The sequence below is a fragment of the Danio aesculapii genome, chromosome 2, assembly GCF_903798145.1.
Source record: "Danio aesculapii chromosome 2, fDanAes4.1, whole genome shotgun sequence".
Lineage (NCBI taxonomy): Eukaryota > Metazoa > Chordata > Actinopteri > Cypriniformes > Danionidae > Danio > Danio aesculapii.
Window position 1 is genome coordinate 19,755,894 of NC_079436.1, and position 22,853 is coordinate 19,778,746.

At 35.4% G+C, this 22,853-nt stretch overlaps 1 protein-coding gene across 1 annotated transcript; it reads left to right on the forward strand.

The window, feature by feature from the left end:
- Positions 1-1,104: 1,104 nt before the first annotated feature.
- On the forward strand, positions 1,105-21,377 carry sh3glb1b (SH3-domain GRB2-like endophilin B1b). The gene is made up of 9 exons (XM_056474283.1): positions 1,105-1,473; positions 2,687-2,828; positions 4,717-4,845; positions 9,535-9,668; positions 9,775-9,867; positions 16,257-16,346; positions 18,310-18,410; positions 18,629-18,851; positions 20,959-21,377. Exons 1-9 carry the CDS (start codon positions 1,411-1,413, stop codon positions 21,064-21,066), a joined length of 1,083 nt encoding a protein of 360 aa, XP_056330258.1. The 5' UTR covers positions 1,105-1,410; the 3' UTR covers positions 21,067-21,377.
- The last annotated feature ends 1,476 nt before the right edge of the window (positions 21,378-22,853 follow it).

Below are 22,853 nucleotides of genomic sequence, written 5' to 3' on the forward strand. Positions count from 1 at the left end.
AGTGACGAGTTGCAGCTGGAAGGGCATCCACTGCGTAGAACATATGGTGGATAAGTTGGCGGTTCATTCCGCTGTGGCAACCCCAGATTGATTAAAAATCTATATTTAATATTGTGGATTCATATAGAGTAATTGTTTGTACTCACTTTAAATTTAAATGGCCCTGCAAATGAGTTCTCAAATATTTTGAGTTTCTTTGTTTTGCAGATTTTCTTCAGTTTTACAATAATATGTTTATAACTTGACATAATACTAGACTTCAGCTTCTCAACACCCGTCATTGTCTGATTCTTTTTTTTTTTTAATTGCCGTACAACTGCAGGCTGTGAGTCAAACACTTTCACTTTGTAGAAAACCACACTGCTGTAACACATGCTGAATGATACTGGATCTAATAACTAAGATCCAGTGAAATAAGACTTCCAGTGAAAGATGTCATGATGGCAGTAATGTCTCTGTACTCTCCCAATATATTTGTCAATAAAACTGGACCAGATACTCTTAAAAAAAATCTTACAACTAACTTTTTTGGAATAGGGGATGCCTTAAATGATGGTTGCAGCAATTACAGTACATTTACATTTTGCAGACACTGAGAATAACAAAAAGACTTCAAATCATCAGCGAGTTGCAATAATGCTAAGGATTTATTTATGCCTTTCCTTCGAGAATACGGAGAGGAGAGGGTGAGCTGTCCAACAGGTGGTCAAGCCCACTCACCACTTACATTTACATTACAATTACAATGTTACGCCAACAGATGGCGACAAGTAACTATCAAAAATGTATTTAAATAATTATTCAAAAAGTATTTAGCTACAACTTAAATATTACGTCTATTGACGTTTGAAGCCCATTTTGTGGCTTTAAAACTAAATTATCTCTCTATATAGTTTCCTATCATTTGCTCATCTAATTCAATTATTATTTATATAATGATGACTTGCTTTGTTAGCTAATGTTTCGTTACGTTCATCGTCACACTTTGGGTCGTCTATCAAAATTACCAAAAGCAATTCCCCTGCCTTTCTTGTGATCTGTGCGGATCAAACTGCTATCTATAGTAAGTAGGCTGCACACTAGGTTTGAGACACACTGGGTTGCTGTCTCTGAGTTTGTCCTTCCTCTTCTCTCTCACTCACTCGACAACAGCTGCTCTGTTAGCAGCTACCACTGACAGATACACCACAATAACCACATCGGACAGCCTAAGCACCAACTTTATTTTTAATCATTTATCTTCCCAGTTGCGTTTTTTTACATGGACTACACGTTTATCACGACAAAGCGAGCTGTATTCATAAGCGTTTTGGCCGGACGGAGAGAGGCTACGGCAGGCTAATCTGTCTAGCTTTGCTAACAGCTTCAGATCAGAACGTTTGAAACATTGCTGTATTCATAAACACAGACATGGAGTTCAACGTTAGACGACTAGCAGCGGACGCGGGCACTTTCCTCAGTCGTGCTGTGCAGGTAATAATGCATTTAAATGACTTGAAATATTCAAGGTGAGGCGTTTAGACTCATTTGTTTTTAAAACAGGTTTGTTATTGTAACTGAAGGGACAGTTCAGACACACTTTAGTTCTGTCATTTTTTACTGACAATCAAATCTATATGACAGACATGTGTAGTACAAAAGTAGATTGTTAGACTGTTACCTTTTCCTTAAAATGAAAGTTAATGGTGACTAAGACTAACGTCATATTGCCTAACATCTCCTTTTTGTCTCATAACTGAAATTCATGCGGGTGGTGACAGCAATTGTGTCAGGATCTATCATTTGGCAAGTCAAATTTCCATGACACAATAATTGTTGATTTATTTATTTATTATTGTGTTATTTATGTAAACAAAAGGGAGAAAAGATCGAAACATTTAAGTGTTGTCTTCTTAATAATAAATTTAATGGTTTTAAATGACACAAAAATATTTTTACTGTTCACTTCCCTGAAGACTAAAATGGTTTTTCTCTGGTTTAGCAAAAAAAGGTGCTCTAAAATTATTTTTTTTAATTATTTTTAAAGAGAGAAACAGTCACTGAATAATTCACAATATTTTTAAAATGACCACCCTCTATAACAATATTGTACATTTATCATTACCGCAATATTGTATTAATTACCAGCAGTACCAACAGTATCTTCTGCAAAAAAAAAAAAAAAAAAACATATATAAGATATCTATTTAAATTAAAGACATTTGTGTTTTAGAAACTAATAAAGACAGCATAAGTCAATGATTCATTTTCATTGACCGATATTTTAAAATAACATATTTTAGAGCAGTGATCGCAAAACTGATTTTTTTTTTTTTTCATCCAAGGTTATCATATCGTCAGAATCTTATACCGGCCCATGCCTAATATATAGTCACAGTTTTAATACTGTAGTCAAACTAATAGTTTGTGCAAAAAAATAGTTGATTGTTTTGTTTGTTTGTTTGTTGATAAAATGCTTTTTCATTTGTAATAATTATTCTGTTCTTATAGTTGTTTGTTTTAAAACTTATCTTTAGTAGTTGTAAAGATAGTATTAATATAGACGTGGAAAATGTTAAATGTTGATCGGAAATGTCTTCTAGGTCAGCAGCTCTAGGTTTTGGTTTTGAGACCACCGCTGTAATCTGTGAACTGTACAGTAATATGTACACTATACAGCTGAAATGTCATATGTTGGAATTCTCAGTTCACAGAGGAGAAATTCGGGCAGGCAGAGAAGACTGAGCTGGATGCCCACCTGGAGATGCTGCTGAGTCGGGCAGAATCCACCAAACACTGGACAGAGAAGATCATGAAGCAGACAGAAGTTGTGCTACAGCCAAATCCTAGTAAGAAGACATTCATTCATCTTCATGTACTTGCGAGCGCAGCCATTGAAATCTTTTAACGTTATCTTAAACATTAAAATAGCTTGTTATGCTTGCAAACTGATTTCCCTTATTATATTCTTCTACTTTTTATGCATAGTCATGAACACACGTCTTTGTAGAGCAAGTAGATAGACCGTTTTCTGCTGTTTATTATACCTAGGTAATTCTCCCATAGGCGACTGAATCATCATAAATTCTAAAACAATCACAAAAAACGAGCACAGAATAAGGTCCATACAAAAAGGTAGTTCAGCAGTTCTGTAAGTCTGTAAACTCATTTTGCATTTCAGCAGAGCGCAAGTAAACTCAGGATTACACCTGGTGATATCATCCTAGTATTTGCAGTAAACCTTATGGTGAGAGTAGAGTAGTTTAAGTTCCCCATCTGTTCCTTGCAATGGGATTAAGACCCAGCCATAATGATAAATACTTTTAGCCTTCCTGTTGCTCAAGTATTAGCACACGGTGTTAGCAATTCCAGAGAAATCAACAAATGTGTACCTTCAATACACTGTGAATGTCAAATGCTTAAAAACAGGGTTCATACAGTCATTAAAAACCTGGAAATGTCATGGAATTTTGACATGGCATTTTCGAGGCCTGGAAAAGTTTTGGAAAAACAGAAAAACATACAAAGTTTTGAAAAAGTCATGGAAAATAGAAATCTGTATACTTGAATATAGGTTAGTTGTCTTAACTTTTTTCTGTCCTTGGCCAATCACATACTCTCACATCATCAGTGCAAAGTATATTAGGTGCAAGCATTATCTAAATAAATTTTACATAGATATAAATATAAATTGGGCGTCATGGTGCAGTGGGTAGCACAATTGCCTCACAGCAAGGAGGACGCTGGTCAGTTGGCATTTCTGTGTGGAGTTTGCATGTTCTTCCCATGTTCACTTGGGTTTCTTCCGGGTGCTGCAGTTTTCACCACAGTCCAAATATGTGGTATAGGTGAATTGGGTAAGCTAAAATTGTCCGTAGTGTATGTGTGTTAATGAGTGTGTATGGATGTTTCCCAGTGATGGGTTGCAACTGGAAGGGCATCCGCTGCATAAAACATATGCCCCTGATTATTAAAGGGACCAAGCTGAAAAGAAAATAAATAAATATAAATTGAAACTGAATAGATTGTTGCGTGTTTTACGATATGCTGTAATAAATTTTAACGTATTGTTTTTTACCACGCATATGTAGACATTGCATGAAACATTAGGTCATAAAAATGTACTTGAAAGTCTTGGAAAAACCATGGAAAAGTCATGGAACTATAGCAGTAAAAATGTGTATGAACCCTGTAAAAGATAGTCCCCCGAAAGTTTACATTTGGAAGTGCTTCCAAAGCTTTATGGGTTTCGTTCTTCTGTTGAACAAAAAAGAAGATATTTTGAAAAATGTTGGATACTAGCCATTGACTTCCATTGTAGGAAAGGCACATACTATGGTTACATGTTTTCAGCTCTTCAAAATATCTGCTTTTGTGTTCAACAGAAGAAACTTGAACCACTTGGGAGTAAATAAATAAACAGTTTTGTGTGAACTGTCCCTTTAAAAGTGTAGCAGGAAGTCAGAACAATGTGGCTCATATCTGTAAACTTCCATCTCAGATTTTTTTTTCAGATAAGACTTAAAAATATTTTAGGGTTTTTTTAGTGGCATAGAGGTTTCTTTCTTTTCCCAAATGCCTCATGTTAAGGCATTTCCTTTACAGTCATCCAGAGCGACATTGTGTGATATTTTTGCTTTGCAGCAGCAGTAATGTTTGCTAGGCCTGCCTTAAGAGGATGCATGTGGTCTCATCTGACTCTTGCTGGTCTTAATCGAATTTGTCTGATGTGAGTAGATGTCCGGGTGGAGGAGTTCCTTTATGAAATGCTGGACAAAAAAGTCCCAACACGTGCCAACAATCACGAGATGCTGGGGCAGTGCATGATTGATTCGGGCCACGAGTTTGGACCTGGAACAGCATACGGTAAGCTCATTACAAGATCCCGTCCCACTCGCACTGTGTCAGCTGGTGTTTGGGACATTGATATGAACACTTTAATGAAATGATTGTGATGTCACCAAAAGCTGGCACGTGTCTTTATAAGCAGCTTTTAATGATGATACTGAACAGCCCAGTAGTTCTGGGTAAACTCTAGATGGGATACAGCTGTGGATACGCACATCAATATAGCACAATATTTGTGACATTGTACAATAGTGATGTCTGGATCAGAACTTAAATGTTGATACCTCCAACACCAGATCTTTATACTCTAAGATCGATTCTCAAATAAAAGCATCGATACTTTTGATGCTTTAGTAATTTGAGGTAAATAATATTTTTACTGGATATACTTATTACTAAATACACTGTAACACAGTGGAAAGTAAGTAAACTATTGAGATCTTGTTTAAATAATATGTGGTTGGTGGGAACTTTTTTTTCTACCTGAGGAAGTGCATAAGGAGCAAGCGCAGCAGCACATACATACACATGATAATTTTTGCCATTATTTTTTTTTTAATGGCGCCATTATTATTATTATTATTATTATTATTATTGTTATTACATAATTTTGCCATTATTATTATTATTTTTTTTTTTAAATAACTGTCCGAAGAAGGCTTTAATGGCAAGCAGTGTCCTCAGCCATCGGATATGTCACTTCACAGCCAAAGGTACTAATCCTGTCACGTCTGTGCTTTTGAGGCTGTTTGGTCACTTCATTAGTTTTATTCTAATCGGATATAAATCCGATCACTCAAACCACTTTAGAAGGTGGTCCGGGATGCATTCCAGATGAAACTGGACAGGTCTAATAAGTTTTTAGACAAAATTGATATAAATAAAATAAATTATGACCTGGAGAAAATCTGACCAGCGCCTGTTAGAGAAACACCTGTACGTGCGCTTTTACCGTAAAGTGTGCAAAATTCTATTAAATCGATCTTTAGGCTAATATGAAGAATTTTGTCGTAATTCATCATATTTTTTTCTTTCATTTCCTTTGCTTAAAAATAAAATCAATTATTACACTGAAATCATAAAGTTAAAATGTTCAATTAATATTGAATGGCAACATTACATTACAGATGTGCAGCATGTGCCTGTAGTTCTGTGAAAAGAGATGAAAAATAATAGACAAAAACATTTCATTTGATTTTAAAGGCAAAATGTTTTTTGGGGGGGAAGAGTATGTTAGATACAAAAAATAATTACCCTATAATGGCAGTAATCGCGGAGCCTGCCTTATTATAAGTGAAGCACAAAGGCTTATATAATCTTGCATTTTTTAAAAACTTGACTAAACTTTGTGATAAACGGTTATTAAAAGTGTCAAGCACCAAAAGCAGTCCATAAATTATTAATAGTTAGTTAAATAGAGAAAACATTTTACAAGTAGCCTTTATCCTAAATCTTGGACCTTATTCTTAAAAGAAAAAAATGACCGATGAAAAGGTGTGAAGCACCAAAAGCGACCCATAATAAAGTTAATTTTAATACTAATTAGGCTGTTGTTGTTATCCATGAATTTTTAAATTCACTTTTTTTTTTTGCAAGAGAGGCTAGAAAAAAATTGTGAAGCTCTACATTGTTATTATTATTATTATTATTATTATTATTATTATTATTATCATCATCATGCTTTGTTTATCATTCAAATGGCCAAATTCTGACTAAAAAAATTGAATGTGCTGGTTACTAGCCTAATAAATGACCATAGGCTACATTCATTGGGCTACATTTGGTTTGGTTTTTCTAATAATAAATTATGTAATAAATTTGTATTTTAATTTAATTTAATTTTTTTCATATTTATTTAGTCAAAATCTTTAGGAAATATTATTGGTACATAAAAAAAGTGTAAAAATAGTGCTTAAAATGCCAGTAAACGGAGTATTTAAACCTCACAATTGAATAGAATAACTGCAAAAAAAGTCCACTTTTTGAGAAAAAAAAAGAAGAACCACCCTTTTCACCAGGCTGGCTACAGGCCTATATATATATATATATGAAATAGTGGTGGGCCGTTATCGGTGTTAACACGAGACTCTTTCATTCATTCATTTTCTTTTTCGGAATGAAAAAGTGGAATGCAGAATGAACCGCCAACTTATCCAGCATATGTTTTATGCAGCAGATGCCCTTCCAGCTGCAACCCATCATTGGGAAACACCCATACACTCATTCACACACATACACTACGGACAATTTTTTTTGTTTACCCAATTCACCTGTACCACGTCTTTGGACTTGTGGGGGAAGCCAGACCACCCAGAGGAAACCCACGCGAACACGGGGAGGAAATGCCAACTGACCCAGCCATTACTCGAACCAGTGACCTTCTTGCTGTGAGCATTACCTACTGCGCCACTGCGTTGCCCTTTTATCGGGCAATAAAAAAAATTATTGCAGTTAATCTATTCTCAAAGTTGGGTTGGGAGCTGGATCTATTCTACGCAAACTATGATGACTTTTACCTTGATATTTTAGTGCCGATGTATACCTGGCCGAATTGCACTGCAAGTGGCAAATATGGTGAAAAGTCCTACATGACTGTAAAAGTTTGATTGCGGTGTTTACTTCAATAATGCTACTAATATATGCATACTCCACGTCTTCGGGATGATTCCGCCTATCCCAGCTTCTGTTACTACATGTACAAGACAAGTAAATCAATGATGAAGACCGTTTGAATTGTATTTTTTGTTTTACGATGAGCTTGGTTAGCCAACCTTTTACTGGACGGTTCTCACGGTAGTACCAAAATAAGGGACTGTCCTGGGAAAATTGGGACATCTGATCACCCTTACTGGTGACTAAAACAGGGCTATTCAATATTCTGAGTCCCAGTTTAGCACTGGCATCACTGTTTTTGAACAGCAGCGAACCAGAAGGAATACTTTACATTATTGACTTGCAAAAACATAATGCCATAAAGCCAATCAAGGCCCCTTTTCTTCTGCTTCTGGTTTGAGCCCCACCTAGCCCTTATGTTAATCCAGCCCTGCACACAGTCATTCAGTCCAGTCACAACAATGGCAGAGCGAGAGCACATGTGAAGCTATTTCAGCTCCTCAAACAGCCAAGACACGGTTTAAAATCTTTTGCCATTTCCTAATTTGTTTACAGTTTTAACACTAATATTTTCTCTTTTTTTTGTTTGAAACCATTTATTATATGCTTGTATCCTCTTTTTGGTTTTTTTCTGACATTTTCTTAGCTCGGCTATGTTATATATGAGGCAGCTACCTCAATATGCTTCCAAGTTTAAAATAAAATAAAAATTTAGTTTTGAAGCTATGATTTAAAATACACTACTTTTTTTTTTTATTAGACACATAAGGTGTATTTGCACAAGTATTGTTATCGAAATGGTATCGCTGATACCAGCCTGAATTTGACTCCGTATTGGATTGAAAAGGAAATCTGTGGTATTGAATATCACTACGGTACTGTATATATAATAATTAATATTTTTTCATTACTGTGAAGTTTGGGTTTAGAGTTGACGTAAATAATCATAAAATACAATTATTGGGTAATTTAACAAATAACATAGATAAATTGTGTTAACTTCCAACCACAGCTGTATCCCTAGTAACAACCAAAGAAAATTTATCATGAGCACTTTAAGCATTTAATAAGTACAGGTCATAATATTATATTGAGTTTTTACATAAATGTGTCTTATATAAAAATTCCTCCCAATATTTTTGTGGAACCTGAGATGATTTTTCTTTGTAGGAATTCAATACTCTCACACACATAATTATATATAAATTAAGGATGCTCTGATCAGGATTTTTGCAGCCGATACAGAGTACCGATTCCTTGTCATGGTGATCGGCTTCAAGCTTTATAATGCATAAAGCACATTTTCAGTCCAAGTATGATACTTAAGCTTAGGATGCCATTTAGTGTGGACATGTCATGGTCAGAAGCAACTTTACAGAACAAAATAAATGAAACAAATTTTAAACATTGGCAAGAAAAATCACTAATAAAGCAATTTGGAAGCATTGCAAATCTTGGAAGAAGAATTCAACATGTCTCAATGAAGTTTGGAGCACATATTTAATGCATAAGGAGTTACATGCACAGCAGTTACAAGTTTACAGGAAGGAAATGGTTCCATAAACTACTGCTTATTACAATACTTATATTACAGTAATATATTAAAGTAATATATTATTAAACATCTAAGAAAAAAAATAAGTATATATATATATATATATATATATATATATATATATATATATATATATATATATATATATATATATATATATATATATATATTTTTTTTTTTTTTTTTTATATCCCTAATATTTCCTGCCAGGATTTAATGAACTTGCAATATTGTTGAAAACACAAAACATTCAGTTCTGATTTGTAAAAAGATTAAAAATATTTTGATTCCTCTGCTTGTAAACTCATAAACAAATAATTGTGATCAGTTCATGAGATCGGTAATTTAGTGATTAGTGAGTACCGATTGAGTCATGAAATGTGATTATCGACCGATACAGATTTCTGGCCGATCGATCAGAGCATCCCTACTAAATACTCTTTGTAAGCACCTTATTCTGTATTGACAAATGTTGACAATTGTTCTTGATGCACGTGTGGGCTGAGAGTAATATGCTGTCATCCTGTGCTGTGCTGCAGGTAGTGCTCTTATTAAATGCGGGGAGACGGAGAAACTGTTAGGCAGTGCAGAGAAAGAGTTCATTCACAGCTCCGCCATCAACTTTCTCACTCCCTTTAGGAACTTCATTGAGGGAGATTTTAAAACCATATTGGTGAGCATGCTTTAGGTCATTATGATGTTATATTATTTTATATTATTATATATTATTTTATATTATATATTTTTAAACTGTTGTATTGATGTTTTTGTCTTCACAGAAAGAACGGAAACTGCTTCAGAATAAGCGTCTAGATTTGGATGCAGCCAAAAACAGAATGAAGAAGGCTAGAGTGGCTGATGCTCGCTCGGCAGTAAGTATCTCACACACATACACACACACCAACGCAGACACACAAACAACAGTCAGCCGTTTTACTTTACAGTGAGATTTAGCGTAAGATCAGACACTGCAGGCAGTGTTTGTTTGTTTTTTAATTTTGAGCTTTTGGCTTCTTTTTTTGTTTGTTTGTTTTTTACAGTTGGATAAAAAGAAAACATCCAAATTGTGCTTTTAAGTGTTTTCTTAATTACTCTTTATCAACTTGGGTCTGTATATTTAAATGACATTCACCAGACTTTATAAAACCATATATTTTTAATATACATACAGTCATGACCAACATTGTTGGCACCCCTGAAATTTTGCAAAAAAAAAAAGTATTTCTCACAGAAAAGTATTGCATTAACACATGTTTTGCTATACACGTTTAATGGCTTTCTGTGTATAGGAACAAACAAAAAAGGGAGGGAAAAAAGCCAATTTGACAAATGTCACACAAAACTCCAAAATGGGCTGGACAAAATTATTGGCACCCTTTCAAAATTGTGGATAAATAAGATTGTTTCGAGCATGTGGTGCCAACAATTTTGGCCATGACTGTATTATCAGGCCCGTAGCCAGGGGGGACGCACCCCTCTATCTGACAAAGTCCAGAATTTGCCCCTGTATGAGCTCATTTGTCCTATTTAGACAGTATGTCATCATAAATTGTGAAAATAACCAAAAGACGAAGGCTTTAAGAAGAAGAAGAATTAAAATAACCAATAAAAGAAGCCTTTTATTATTTAAATGGACAAATTCTGACTGAGGAAATGAACTGGCCAGTTTAGCTATAAACTATAGGCTACAGTTTTAATTTTTGTTTGTTTGTTTATGATGGATGATAATAAATTAGCATTTAAAAAGAAGTATTTTTCATATTTCTAAAATTCGAATCATTACCTAATATATAAAACTATATAAAAAAATAGTATGATAAGCACTTTGACAAAAATGTAGGAAGCATTTTTGTTGCATCAAAAAGTGTGGTAATAATAACCGTCAGACAAACTAATTCAGCACAAATTAATGCTTAAAATATCACTAAAGTACAGTATTTGAACCTAAAAAAACACCCCTTTTAATAGGCTGGCTATGGGCCTGATTATATACAACATATTATTATCCTTTTTTTTTCTGCATGACCACAGTATTTTTTTAATTATACAGTGATATGAAAACCATTTGACTTTAAATGTCCAAACTAATGTTCAGAAGTTTATGCTAGAAATGTATGTATTTAATTTAAAAATGCCTTATTTGCATATTTACACATTGTAATTGTAATCTTCGACATGGGGAATCAATCGACATCAATCGACAGGGGAACTTTGATAACAACTATTAAGACTGATATATACTTCTGCGTCAAGCGCACATGTATGCAGCCCAAGCGTGGTTACATACGCTGTCTCCGACACTGACACGCACCTTTCAAAAAATATAACTGCATAGCGCAAGCTCTGTGATTGATCGGTTTGGTAGCCACTGACGAGTGTGAGCGGGGGTGAGAGCCGCGCGAGCCAGATGGAGCGAGTGTTTACAAGTGTCGAGTCCCATGAAGGAGCTCTAGATGGAAACTGTTGTTTTGTGTTTACCGTATGATTAATGTTGTTGCATGTCCGCCGGTTCCCACCTCAAAATAAGCGAGTTTGAGCCACTTGTACATTAAGGAAGTGTTTATTAAAGAAAACACCAGCGAAGAAACTCGACACAGAGGAACATAAACACATCACTGCCAACTAGCGTTTCTGAAGTGTTATTGCAGAGGAACACAAACAGCACGCAGAAGTATAAATGCACGACAACACGCATTGCATGCGCCGTGGGTCACTCGACGCAGAAGTATAAACCAGGCTTTAGTTATTTGTTTTAATAATCACGGGCACTGTCCTGCCTTAATCATACATTCAGTTTTACAGTTTGTTTAAGCGAGGTATGAATTTAGGCCCAATTAACCCTTTACTCATCTGTCTTCCAGCTAGCTGCTATCTCTCTGACACTCTTACAGCGTGGTGTAACTAACAAAGATGATGCTTGTGGGAAATGTGTGAGTGTCTGTGTGTGTGTCTGGATCTCTAACCTCTCTGATTTCCCCCAGTTCTCTCTCATTCTGTGTCTCTCTGTCTGCTTGCCTGCCTCTGCCTGAAGGAGCTGAACTGCAGTGCTCCGCTGGGAGAGGAGTATGTGGCTCACTTTTCATACATGCTCAGCTTCTTGCATGTCAGGTGGCTGAAGGTTTGTCTGCTGTGTCGAATACAACACCTGCCCTCTGTTGCCCTTTATAGAGAGTCCACCATTTCACATTCAGACCCACATTATTGTATTGTACTGCTGTCTTATTGAAAAGCAGCATGTGTTATGTGTTCTTTCACAGCTTCCTAGTGGATAAATGTGCATCCTAATTCGTGAGAATTGAACTTTGAGGGCAACAGAATGCAGTTTCTGTGTTTTATCTAGTTTTAGGGGGGGTATGCAGGTTGATGTGGTTTACAGGGACACAGAGCTGTATAATGACATGGGTATGACCTACTGTAGTAGCCATCTTGTGTCCCTGTAATCGAAAACGCTTAACATCATGCTTAACGGCGTCCTTTGATAATTAAATTTTGCCACAGGTTTCTTGTGAGAGTTGGATTAAGGGTTTGGTTAGGGCCAGATAATAACCATTTATTACAGTTTAAAATACATTACACCTATAGGGTGTCCCTGTAAATTATGTATACAAGTGTCTCTGTGTGTGTCTATCAAGTAACAACTAATGCCATGTTCAGACTGCATGATTTTAGCCTCGATTTTGACTCACTTACAGGTTTTGAGAAATCACTGACAAATGGCTGAAATCGCAGGCAAATCGGTGTTCGTTCACATGAGTAACAATCACACAGTGTGAACGATCCAAGACGTGATCTGAGAGAATCAACGATGAGTTGCCGACACCCGTGCGATATTTGGAATGCTAAATATCTGGAGCTGTCTTCAAAATCATGCCGTGTGTTCTGACTGAAAATAACATTGGCTATTACCCACAGCCAATGAGAGAGCAGCATTCACTAGTATGGGTATCTGCAGGCCAGTGGGAGTTTGGGGGAAAAGCGCTTATTGTCAGTCTATTTGGACCCAATAAATGAAGGAAAAACTAGTGGACATTTGGCAGGAGTAGATGTCATCTTAGCAATACCATAACCAGCTCGAAAAGAAAGTTGAGGAGCAATTATTCGCTTCAAAATCCAAGTGAGCTAAATAAGTACATTTTCTACCTCACTAAAGGCTTCCTTCTCTTTATATGGTTAATAACAAAAGATATTCTATGTGACCTCACGTTGTTTCTATGTCACTTCTCGCGTGTGTTTGGAAGTGAGACGTAGTTTGTGGACCGAGACAACATTGTCTGTGATTCTTCCAATTGTGAAGTCATGCAGTGTAAAACTCCCTGTTGCTGATCCATCCTACAGTGTAAACACAGCACGAACAGAACGCTACCCCAGATAGTCATGCAGTGTGAAAACATCTGAGACACGACTACTTTGAAATCATGCAGTCTGAACTTGGCAAAAGTGAATGATTTGTTTTTAAGATTCAAATATCAATTATAATTTAATGTTATGTTTTTTATCCGCCAAGGGTTAATGTAGGTAACTAAAAGTAAATCTAAAAATGTTTTAATAGGTACCTACCGCAGGTGCGTAGGCACCTATTGTTTTCGTTAGCGCTCTTACTATTATTATTATTATTATTCCGCTTCCGTTATTTATCCACCAGATTTGAATGGCAGCCCATATAACTATATGCGTGAATGTTCTATAATATGGCACAATGAAAGAGGGCAGTCTTAACATAATCCATAGCAAATGTGAATTGTCTAACTCTCTAGCACCACCACTTGTCCAAAGTTTCACTTATGTTTATCAATATAACTTTTGAACCTAATGGGCTACAATCAAAATTCTTTTTTTCCTCAGATTTTTTGGCTCAATACGATTCAAATGCACCCTATGACGTCATTTTCACCAAAATTGAATCACATGATCTACAGACCATGCTGAGCAAAAATTATGGAATTCAAGTTGATTGGACCAACCATATTGGTTTAACTTGCGGATAAACGCAACATAGAGCTTGCAAAAATAGACTTGAGGCAATATCTCTGTAACACATCGACGTATTCACTCCAAACTTGGAGTGTGTTATGACAACTATGGCCTGAGATTATCTGCAGCAATTCGGCTCACTGCCCCCTAGTGGTTCGGAGATACCAAAAAATGGCTTTTTTTGCATATAACTTCTCAACACTTTGTCCATAAAATTGGTCTCTTTACATCAGGCGGATTATCCAAGTTCAGCCATTTTGTCTGTCTGCCATTACATGTCTAAAATGTATTCAAAAACTCATTTTTCACTTTGTCTGATGCTCCTTACTAACCATGTTGCATTTGGCCACTTGGCTACTTTTCTCATTCTGGCTCTGGACTGCTTTGCTTATTCTGCCTATGAAGTGCTTGGTCCCTTAATTGCTGCTTGCAGCTATATTTCTTTTTATTATTATGATCTGGTTAGCATTAGCAGTTAAATTGTTTTCATTTCATAATTAAAAATGAATGAAAAATACAGATATATATAAAAGTAATACAAAACACAATTACTAAAACTTCATTAAAATACAAAATTAAACTAATTCAAAAACTGCTCAGAGATGCTAAAATAACACTTGACTATCAGTCAATAATTAATATGAATGCTCATTTAGAGCAGGGGTTCCCCAACTTTTCAGCCCCATCCCTCAAAATAACAATGCCAGTGACTCGCGACCCCCACATTTCTTGTAGGTGGTTATACACAATCATTGTGCACACTACAGTACAAGACGAATAATGCACACTACACTATATAGACACAAGCATATTGACAACACAAAAAAAGAGCAAAAGTCTACCAACCATATCATTTTTATAGTTGTTTATTAATTTGTTAAATATTAACCTGACCTAATGAGACTGGTGGACACAATGTTTTCTGCACAAGTCTATTCTTGGTTTATTTTTGGAGACCGCCACTCAGTGATCAATCTCAATGTTCAGTCCCTGGCCTGTATTTATTTTTAGTTTATTTGATTGCCATAAAGTTTTTAACGTTTAACCTTGTGCTATAAAATTAATCTGCTGCAGCTATTGCGGTGTTGTAAAAACAATAATTGAAAGGCTGATGGCTTTTCATTTGCATGCTGTTGTTTATGAAACTATTATCTACTATTTTATACTCTGTGTGTTAAACATGGTAATTCTAATAGTTTAATAAAATGTATTTGACTTTTGGAAAATCACCAATTGTCATTGTCTCGCAACCCCAATTTTAGGAACCACTGATTTAGAGTACATTTGTTGTCATCCAATGCTAATCTTTAGTATTATAAACATGGAACAATTTTTTTTACTAAACTGAACTACCTAAATTTGCTCATAGCTTTTAAAATACTTATAACATTTAAACATTAATTTTACATCTTTATCATTTTATATCAGTTTCTAGTATCATCAGGATTATAATACATTATTATAGCCATACTGAAGAAGTAGTGCTTCAGTGAATTTAGAAAATACAAACTGGGCTTTCAGTATCTGCCCAACAAAGGCCAAGTGCAGTATCTAGACATTGAAACTGGGCATAATGCCTTTAAAGATTTTACACCAGCTTAGATTTTGTAGTGACAACATTAAACCAGAAGACTTTGTCACAAGACAGAGCAGATGTCACCATGCTTAGTTTAGGCTTTAACTCAATTTTGACCAAATTCTTGGTTACTGCGCTTTGCCTTTGTACTAGGGCAGGGTTTGTTAGTGCATGTGCTCAAACACCTGTTGTGTTTGACGGTCATTCAAATCTCCTGGTTGCGAGCGTCACATTTTTCCTCATAGACGGTAAAAGCTCGCTGTTTTTGGTTCCTCCGTCCGGTAAATGAGTCTGTACATAAATGCTGACGCCATTCTCTTGCGTAACGACCTGAGTTGGTTGTGAAAGTTGTCAGTAATGATCAGTTTGTGTGGTATGCGTTGATCTGACTGGCTTTGTTACTGTTTCTGAATGCTGGCCAGCTGTGGACTGAGGAGGTGAAGCAGGTGAGTCCATCTGTCCACCAAACCACATATTCTGAGATCAGAAATGCACGTATATCTGTGTGCTCGTGCTGTCTGATATAAACTGACCCGGCCACGTGAATGAGGAGCTGCTTATACATGCAATTCCTGCTTGTGTTCAGCAGAGGGAGCTGCATGGTTGTTTGTATTTTCCATCTTTATTTTGCAGCTCAAGCAAAACGTGTGATGTCTTGCACTGTTGATGTGGATCTGTCAGTTATTCATTTTTGTGTGTTTGTGTTTTCCTCAGGCAGAGACAGAACTAAGGATAGCACAGAGCGAGTTTGATCGGCAGGCTGAGATCACCAGGCTTTTGCTGGAGGGCATCAGCAGCACTCATGTACGCTCTCACAGCCTTTCTGGATATCAGTGTTTACTGCTGCATATGTACACCAGCAAAAACAAATGATGCTTTGCTCAAGTTAACAGGATGGTAAACAAAAAAGCTAAATGATGGCATAGTTTGCTCACCCTTATTTCGCCCAATCATAGATGAGTTTTGTGTGATCATAGCACATAGTAATTAGCATAATTTTGAGATTACAACACATTGTATTCTGCTCAGAGCTGTACATCTACTCGGGAGTTGTGCATTTATACAGTATGGCAACAATATGAAGGTCCAATACAAAGTACTTAATAGGAAACAATTATTACGTAATTATGCGATGAATTTCGTACTTATGACATGGTATAAACTCACCTTTTTTGTGTAACAAATTATATTTTGTGATATTCTATTTGTTTGTATTTCAATACAGTAGACAGAATGGTTTTTGTTGTTAAGGTTAGGATGTTATATACAGTAAGGGTGAGCAAATGGTGACAGTATTTTCTGTAAAGGTCACGACTGTTCTGTAAAGTGGTTTACAAGTGTAAAGGTCATGTCCTGGCCAAAAACAAGTCCTTCATATGAAGAAAAACAGTTTTAAGGCTTTCATAGACATTTTAGTCATTATCAAGTCGGGGTGAGATGTCAGTTTTTGAGTAATGCTAAATATTTTTAATAACTTTAAATAACATAAAGTGAAATCTAATTTTTTATTCTATTAAGTTTCCAATGAAGGATTTCTCATTTTATAATTTGATAATAAAAAGACACACATAAAAAGACTACAGACATATAAAAAAAAAAACTTAAACTTTGCTAAAATGAAAACAGGAAATGCAACTATTAAAAAATGATTAAAATTAAGAACTTCAACTTCAGTAGTATTTCAATGAGTAAAACAACACTTGACTGTCATTCAGTATTTAATATTAATGCTCAATTTGATAAACTTTGCCCTTGGAATGTTAACATTTTAAACAATCCATATATGAACAAGCACACTATTAAATTTATTGATCAGTGCTATTAATGTAAATGCTGAGCATTCATTGGTAACACTTATATAATATCTGTTGATTCTGCTCCGTCAACAGACATTTAACTGACTATAAGACACTTACCAGGTACATGTAAACTTATACTAACCCCAACCTAGCACTCTACTTATAATCTAATGAGAATTAGTTGGCATGTAGATGCAGTGTAACTTAAATTCAACAAACAGACCATCAAAATAAAGTGTGATCCATTCATTTTACACTGAACTGCCTAAATTCACTCATAACTCCTAAAACAATCGATTGACTCAAAGTACTTTCAGAATTGAAACCAATGAGGGCTACAACATACCATTATCTGTCTTCATGAATATAAACATATTTGAAAGTGAATTATTGTTATGAACGTCTTTAAATAACTTGATGATTTAATGAAGCTTTTCAATTATTCATTCAAATGGACTTTTTGGGCTTGTCTTTTTAAAAAATCAGCAATTTATGTATGAATTATTCTTTCAATCAGTAATTATTTAAATTAGCCTTTGAATTAGATTATTTAATTGTTTAAAATGAAGTAATTTTAATGAATCAGTCAGAATGGTCATTTTTTGATTCAGTTTAATAAAGTATTATTATGGGCCTGTTATGTTAATGAATAATTCAAAACAGACACGAATAAGTCAGTTAATAATTAGTTATTTTTAATCAATAATTAATAAGTGTCATTATTTAACACTTCAGACCCTCTTTTCAATAAACCAATCAATGAACGTCTCCAACGACCGATTTGATGTCTTAAAGATTTATTCTTATAGTCAAAATGACTCCTAATAAAACTTTAACTCATATGAATTTGACAGTAAGGATCCAAACACTTTAAATTTGATAGGAACATAATATTTAGTTGTTTTAGTATGCATGTGGGAAGCACTGCTGTATATTGATGTACTGTATGTTTGATGTTCTCTGCTCAGGCTCATCACTTGCGCTGTCTGAATGATTTTGTGGAAGCTCAGGCTGCGTATTACGCCCAGTGTTACCAGTATACAGTCAATCTGCAGAAGCAGCTGGGCAGGTTGGCACACTTTCGTATCTTTAAGCATTTCACTGTAATATCAGTGTTTTTTCTGTACTCCACTTCCTCTGTTTTATACTAAATGCATCCGGAATCATCTGTTCTCTCAAACAGTCAAACTGCAATGTTAGCTTTTTGTATTCATCAAGAAAGAAATGTACGTGTATGTATTTCTACATTGAAGTCAGCAGCACTAACTCTTACTGTATCTCCTCCAGCTTTCCATCCACGTTCTCTAACAACAATCAGCCGTCTGGCAGCTCGTCCGCCAGCGTGTGCGTGCCCACAGCACCACCAGCCGCGTCTCTGCCTGCTCCTCCACCCAGCCAGGCTTCACCTGCTCTCAATGAGCTGCGCAGTTCCTCCGGCACCCGCAAGGCCCGTGTGCTGTATGACTATGATGCCGCCAGCAGCACGGAGCTCTCGCTACTGGCAGACGAGGTGCGCCCTCATCATTAGCCTACATTTCACATTAATCGCTTACCAAACAGCACACATGAGGCAATAAACATATGTAAAGTGCGTAATGTAAGTGTTTATGCATCATGTCATATCACTCAGCTCTCACTTTAATATTTCTGGAGCGAAAGGATGCCAGTAAACGTTAAAAACGGCATCTGTTTATTTATATGTTGATATTTATTTCTGCTTGTGTTTTTATGTACATTAAACTTTATCGTATATAAAAAAACTCAACTATAAAATAAGTAATTATACTCAACAAAGGAGACCAGGAAAGGGGGGTGTTTAGAGTTGTAAAGTTTTAACGGTTAAAGCTTCACAGTACAACTCTAAATGCACCTCTGCTGCTTTCATTGGTTGAGTATAATTAGAATTTAGTATATACTTCATCCACAACACAACAGGAATCTTTAACAAGGAATCAGAATACTCGGTTTGTTAAATATTTGTTGACAACTGTTGTTGCATCCCAAATGACACACTTTGCACTTGTACACTCAGCCATGTAGTACTAGAGAGTTTAGTGTCATCCCAAATGGAACACTAATGTTTTTTACTAATCGGAAATTCAAACCGCTTTCAAGACGATGTTTAACGGTTGCCAAATAGTTCCTGTCAATAGGCCTGTCACGAAATCTATTTATGCTGTTCGATATTTTGCACTGAAATATTTTGCCATAAATGAAAATATTGTAGTTTTATCACAAGACCATTTTATGCCACTTATTATATAATGCCAGAATGCAAATACGCTCTTCCAAAGAACACATCATATTTTATTCTTAAGAATATTTTATTGAATTATAGTCATTTTAACAATTTTATAAGTAGCCATCGGAATCAGAATGTGAAAGCATACAGTTGAAGTTACACAGAGTTATTAGCCCCCCTTTGAATTTTTTTTCTTTTTTAAATATTTCCCAAATTATATTTAACAGAGCAAGGAAATTTTCACAGTATGTCTGATAATATTTTTTCTTCTGGAGAAAGTCTTTTTGTTTTATTTCGGCTAGAATAAAAGCAGTTTTAAATTTTTAAACACCATTTTAAGGTCAAAATTATTAGCCCCTTTCAGCTATATATTTTTTCGATAGTCTACAGAACAAACCATCATTATACAATAACTTGCCTAATTACCCTAACCTGCCTAGTTAACCTTATTAATCTAGTTAAGCCTTTAAATGACACTTTAAGCTGTATAGAAGTGTCTTAAAAATATCTAGTCTAATATTATTTACTGTCATCATGGCAAAGATAAAATAAATCAGTTATTAGAAATGAGTTATTAAAACTATTATGTTTAGAAAATCCGTTAAACAGAAATTGGGGAAACAATAAACAGGGGGGCTAATAATTCTGACTTCAACTGTATATCCTAAACAAATAAATAATAATAATAATAATGAACAGTGTTAACAAAATAAGTGCAATGCAAAAAGACCTAGAAAAAAGTAACAGATCTATTTTCAGTTGTTAGGCGCCCACATGAAAATATACTAGAGTCATTTATAGTAAATACTGCAATGTTTTTTTAATAATACAAAGATTGACAACTCTAATAGAGATAGAGAGGTTGCGCAATCAGCTAAAATGTTGCTGATAATGTTATTTTTGGTTTGGGTGGTATATATTGCATCACCAAAAATGATTGAGGTCATGTGTTGTGCGATAAGTCGATATATTGATTATTGTGACAGGCCTAGCTGTCACTAGTACAACTGCATTCACCATCAGGAGGAGGCACAGTCACTTATGTAGGAGAATTATCCTTGCACAATCCACCATAAATGAAGTGATCCAACATCAGCACCCGATAGCTCCGCCCCTTTTGCCCCTATGTAAGCAAAGATGCGAGCATTGAGCGCATGAAATGTTCAACAATCAGTGTTAATGCACAACTTGAACTATTTATATTACAAAATGGCATAGAGTAGTGCATAAGTATGCAATTTGGAACACAATTTGGTCACAAAATGTGGCACAGAACAGAAAAAGATAAAAGGTCTAGATCAGGATGAAAAGGAGAAGCTTCTTCTGTGTGAACTGCATTATAATATGTATATCTGTGTGATTATTTCCTTGTCAGGTGATCACGGTGAGCAGTGTGCCGGGCATGGACTCTGATTGGCTGATGGGGCAAAGAGGAAATCAGAAAGGCAAAGTGCCAATTACCTACTTGGAGCTGCTCAACTGAAATCAGCGAAACGTGTGAAAACTTATTGACACTGCAGATGTGTGTTTGACTAGAATAACACTCCATGACGTGATCAGAGAGAGAGAGAGAGATTTTAATGTAGCGCAGAGCAATATATCAGTCTTCTACACTGCCATGTGAACGCCCTCTTCTGCCATTCAGGAGGCGTCACAGTAGCCTTACAGCAAAGAAAAGCTCCACCATCGCCAACTATTCAGCAGATTTATGTGCCAATGGATTTTTTTTACTGCTAAACTATTTGATTTTGCTATAATGTGGTATGATGCTTTATTAAATATTATATGAACACATGATGCTGTTCTGGTCTTTTTTAGCATTTGATATACTGGGTAAGAATGCTATTTTAGATAAATAATCAGTTGCTTTTTAATAGAAGCAAATGCAAATGTATGAATGTACATTATGATTTTGTCTTGTTTTAAGGTCAACGATCAAGCAGTGAACACTGGATGCTGATTTTGAGATGCTCCATAGTAATAGTGAACTGAGATGTTTGAATCTGCCACTTGGAGGCGATATTTTCATTTTCTGAAAAATGTAAACACTGCAGCTAATATGCTAACATAACACCTGCAAAAATACTATGTGCAGCAACATTCTCCAAACACTCTTCTGTCTGCCAAGGTCTGCTCCGTTTTTTAAATTAAAAATAAAATGACATTCCTTAAAGCCAGGGGTGTCAAACCGCAACGCGGGTTGCCAAGAAACACACCCCTGCCGTAAAATGCGCCCTCTCTAAAATGTGCTTATATTAACTTAAATTGATAAGGAACAATAGAGTTATGACAACTAAAATGACTGACTGAGGTGAGTTCCATGAATGGAACCCTTACAGAAGATATATATTTAAATAAATGGATAGATTTAATTTAAATACAACACTGATTAGATTGTTTAAAGTGAATTGTTTAATGTGTGGTTTCATTGAAAACTACAACAATTTTATGTTTTTTGTTTGTTTAAAACCCAACAAAATGCCAAATTTTGGAAAGAGGCTCATTACATCAGTCTATACACTCGATATGTTTATTTTTCATTTATTTGTAAACCTAGCTTTAAAATGCATTTCACTTCTTCTTGCTTTATCCGTCAAATTAGCCTAGGTTTTAATTAATTATGGCCATTTGTTTTTTGATTGAATGCTTATGAAAGTCTATGAAGGGGGTGCATTTTTTGGCAGCGGTGCATTCTCGACACCTTTGTCCTGCTGAGTTTAGCTCCAACTTGCTTCAACACATCTGCCAGGAAGTTTAGTATATCTAGTAAGAGCTTGATTAGCTGGCTCAGGTGTGTTTGATTAGGGTTGGAGCTAAACTCTACAGGACACTGGCCCTCCAGGACCGAGTTTGGACACCCCTGCTTAAAGCTGAAAGTAGAGGTAACAATATAAAGGTGTAGACGATAACCGTGATATTCAAGACATGATACTGATATTGTTTTAATTTAGGGCGTGACAATACCAGTATTAGCGATAACCACGTTCAAAATGAGATCTTTTAAGGACGCATAGACTGTTGACCCTCCAGGTGGCAATTCTACAATTAATTAGTAATGGCATTTTATTCATGTCTAACGTTACCCCAACTATAAACCCAAACACAGTAATGTAAAAACAGTAATTACTGAATATTATTCAATTATTAGTAAATTATCTGTTAAATTGTATTTTATTAACGTCAACCGCAACCCTAAACCCAACCCTCACTGTAATGTAAAATATGAATTATTGTTGTACAGTGTCACAATAATTATGCTATATTAACGTG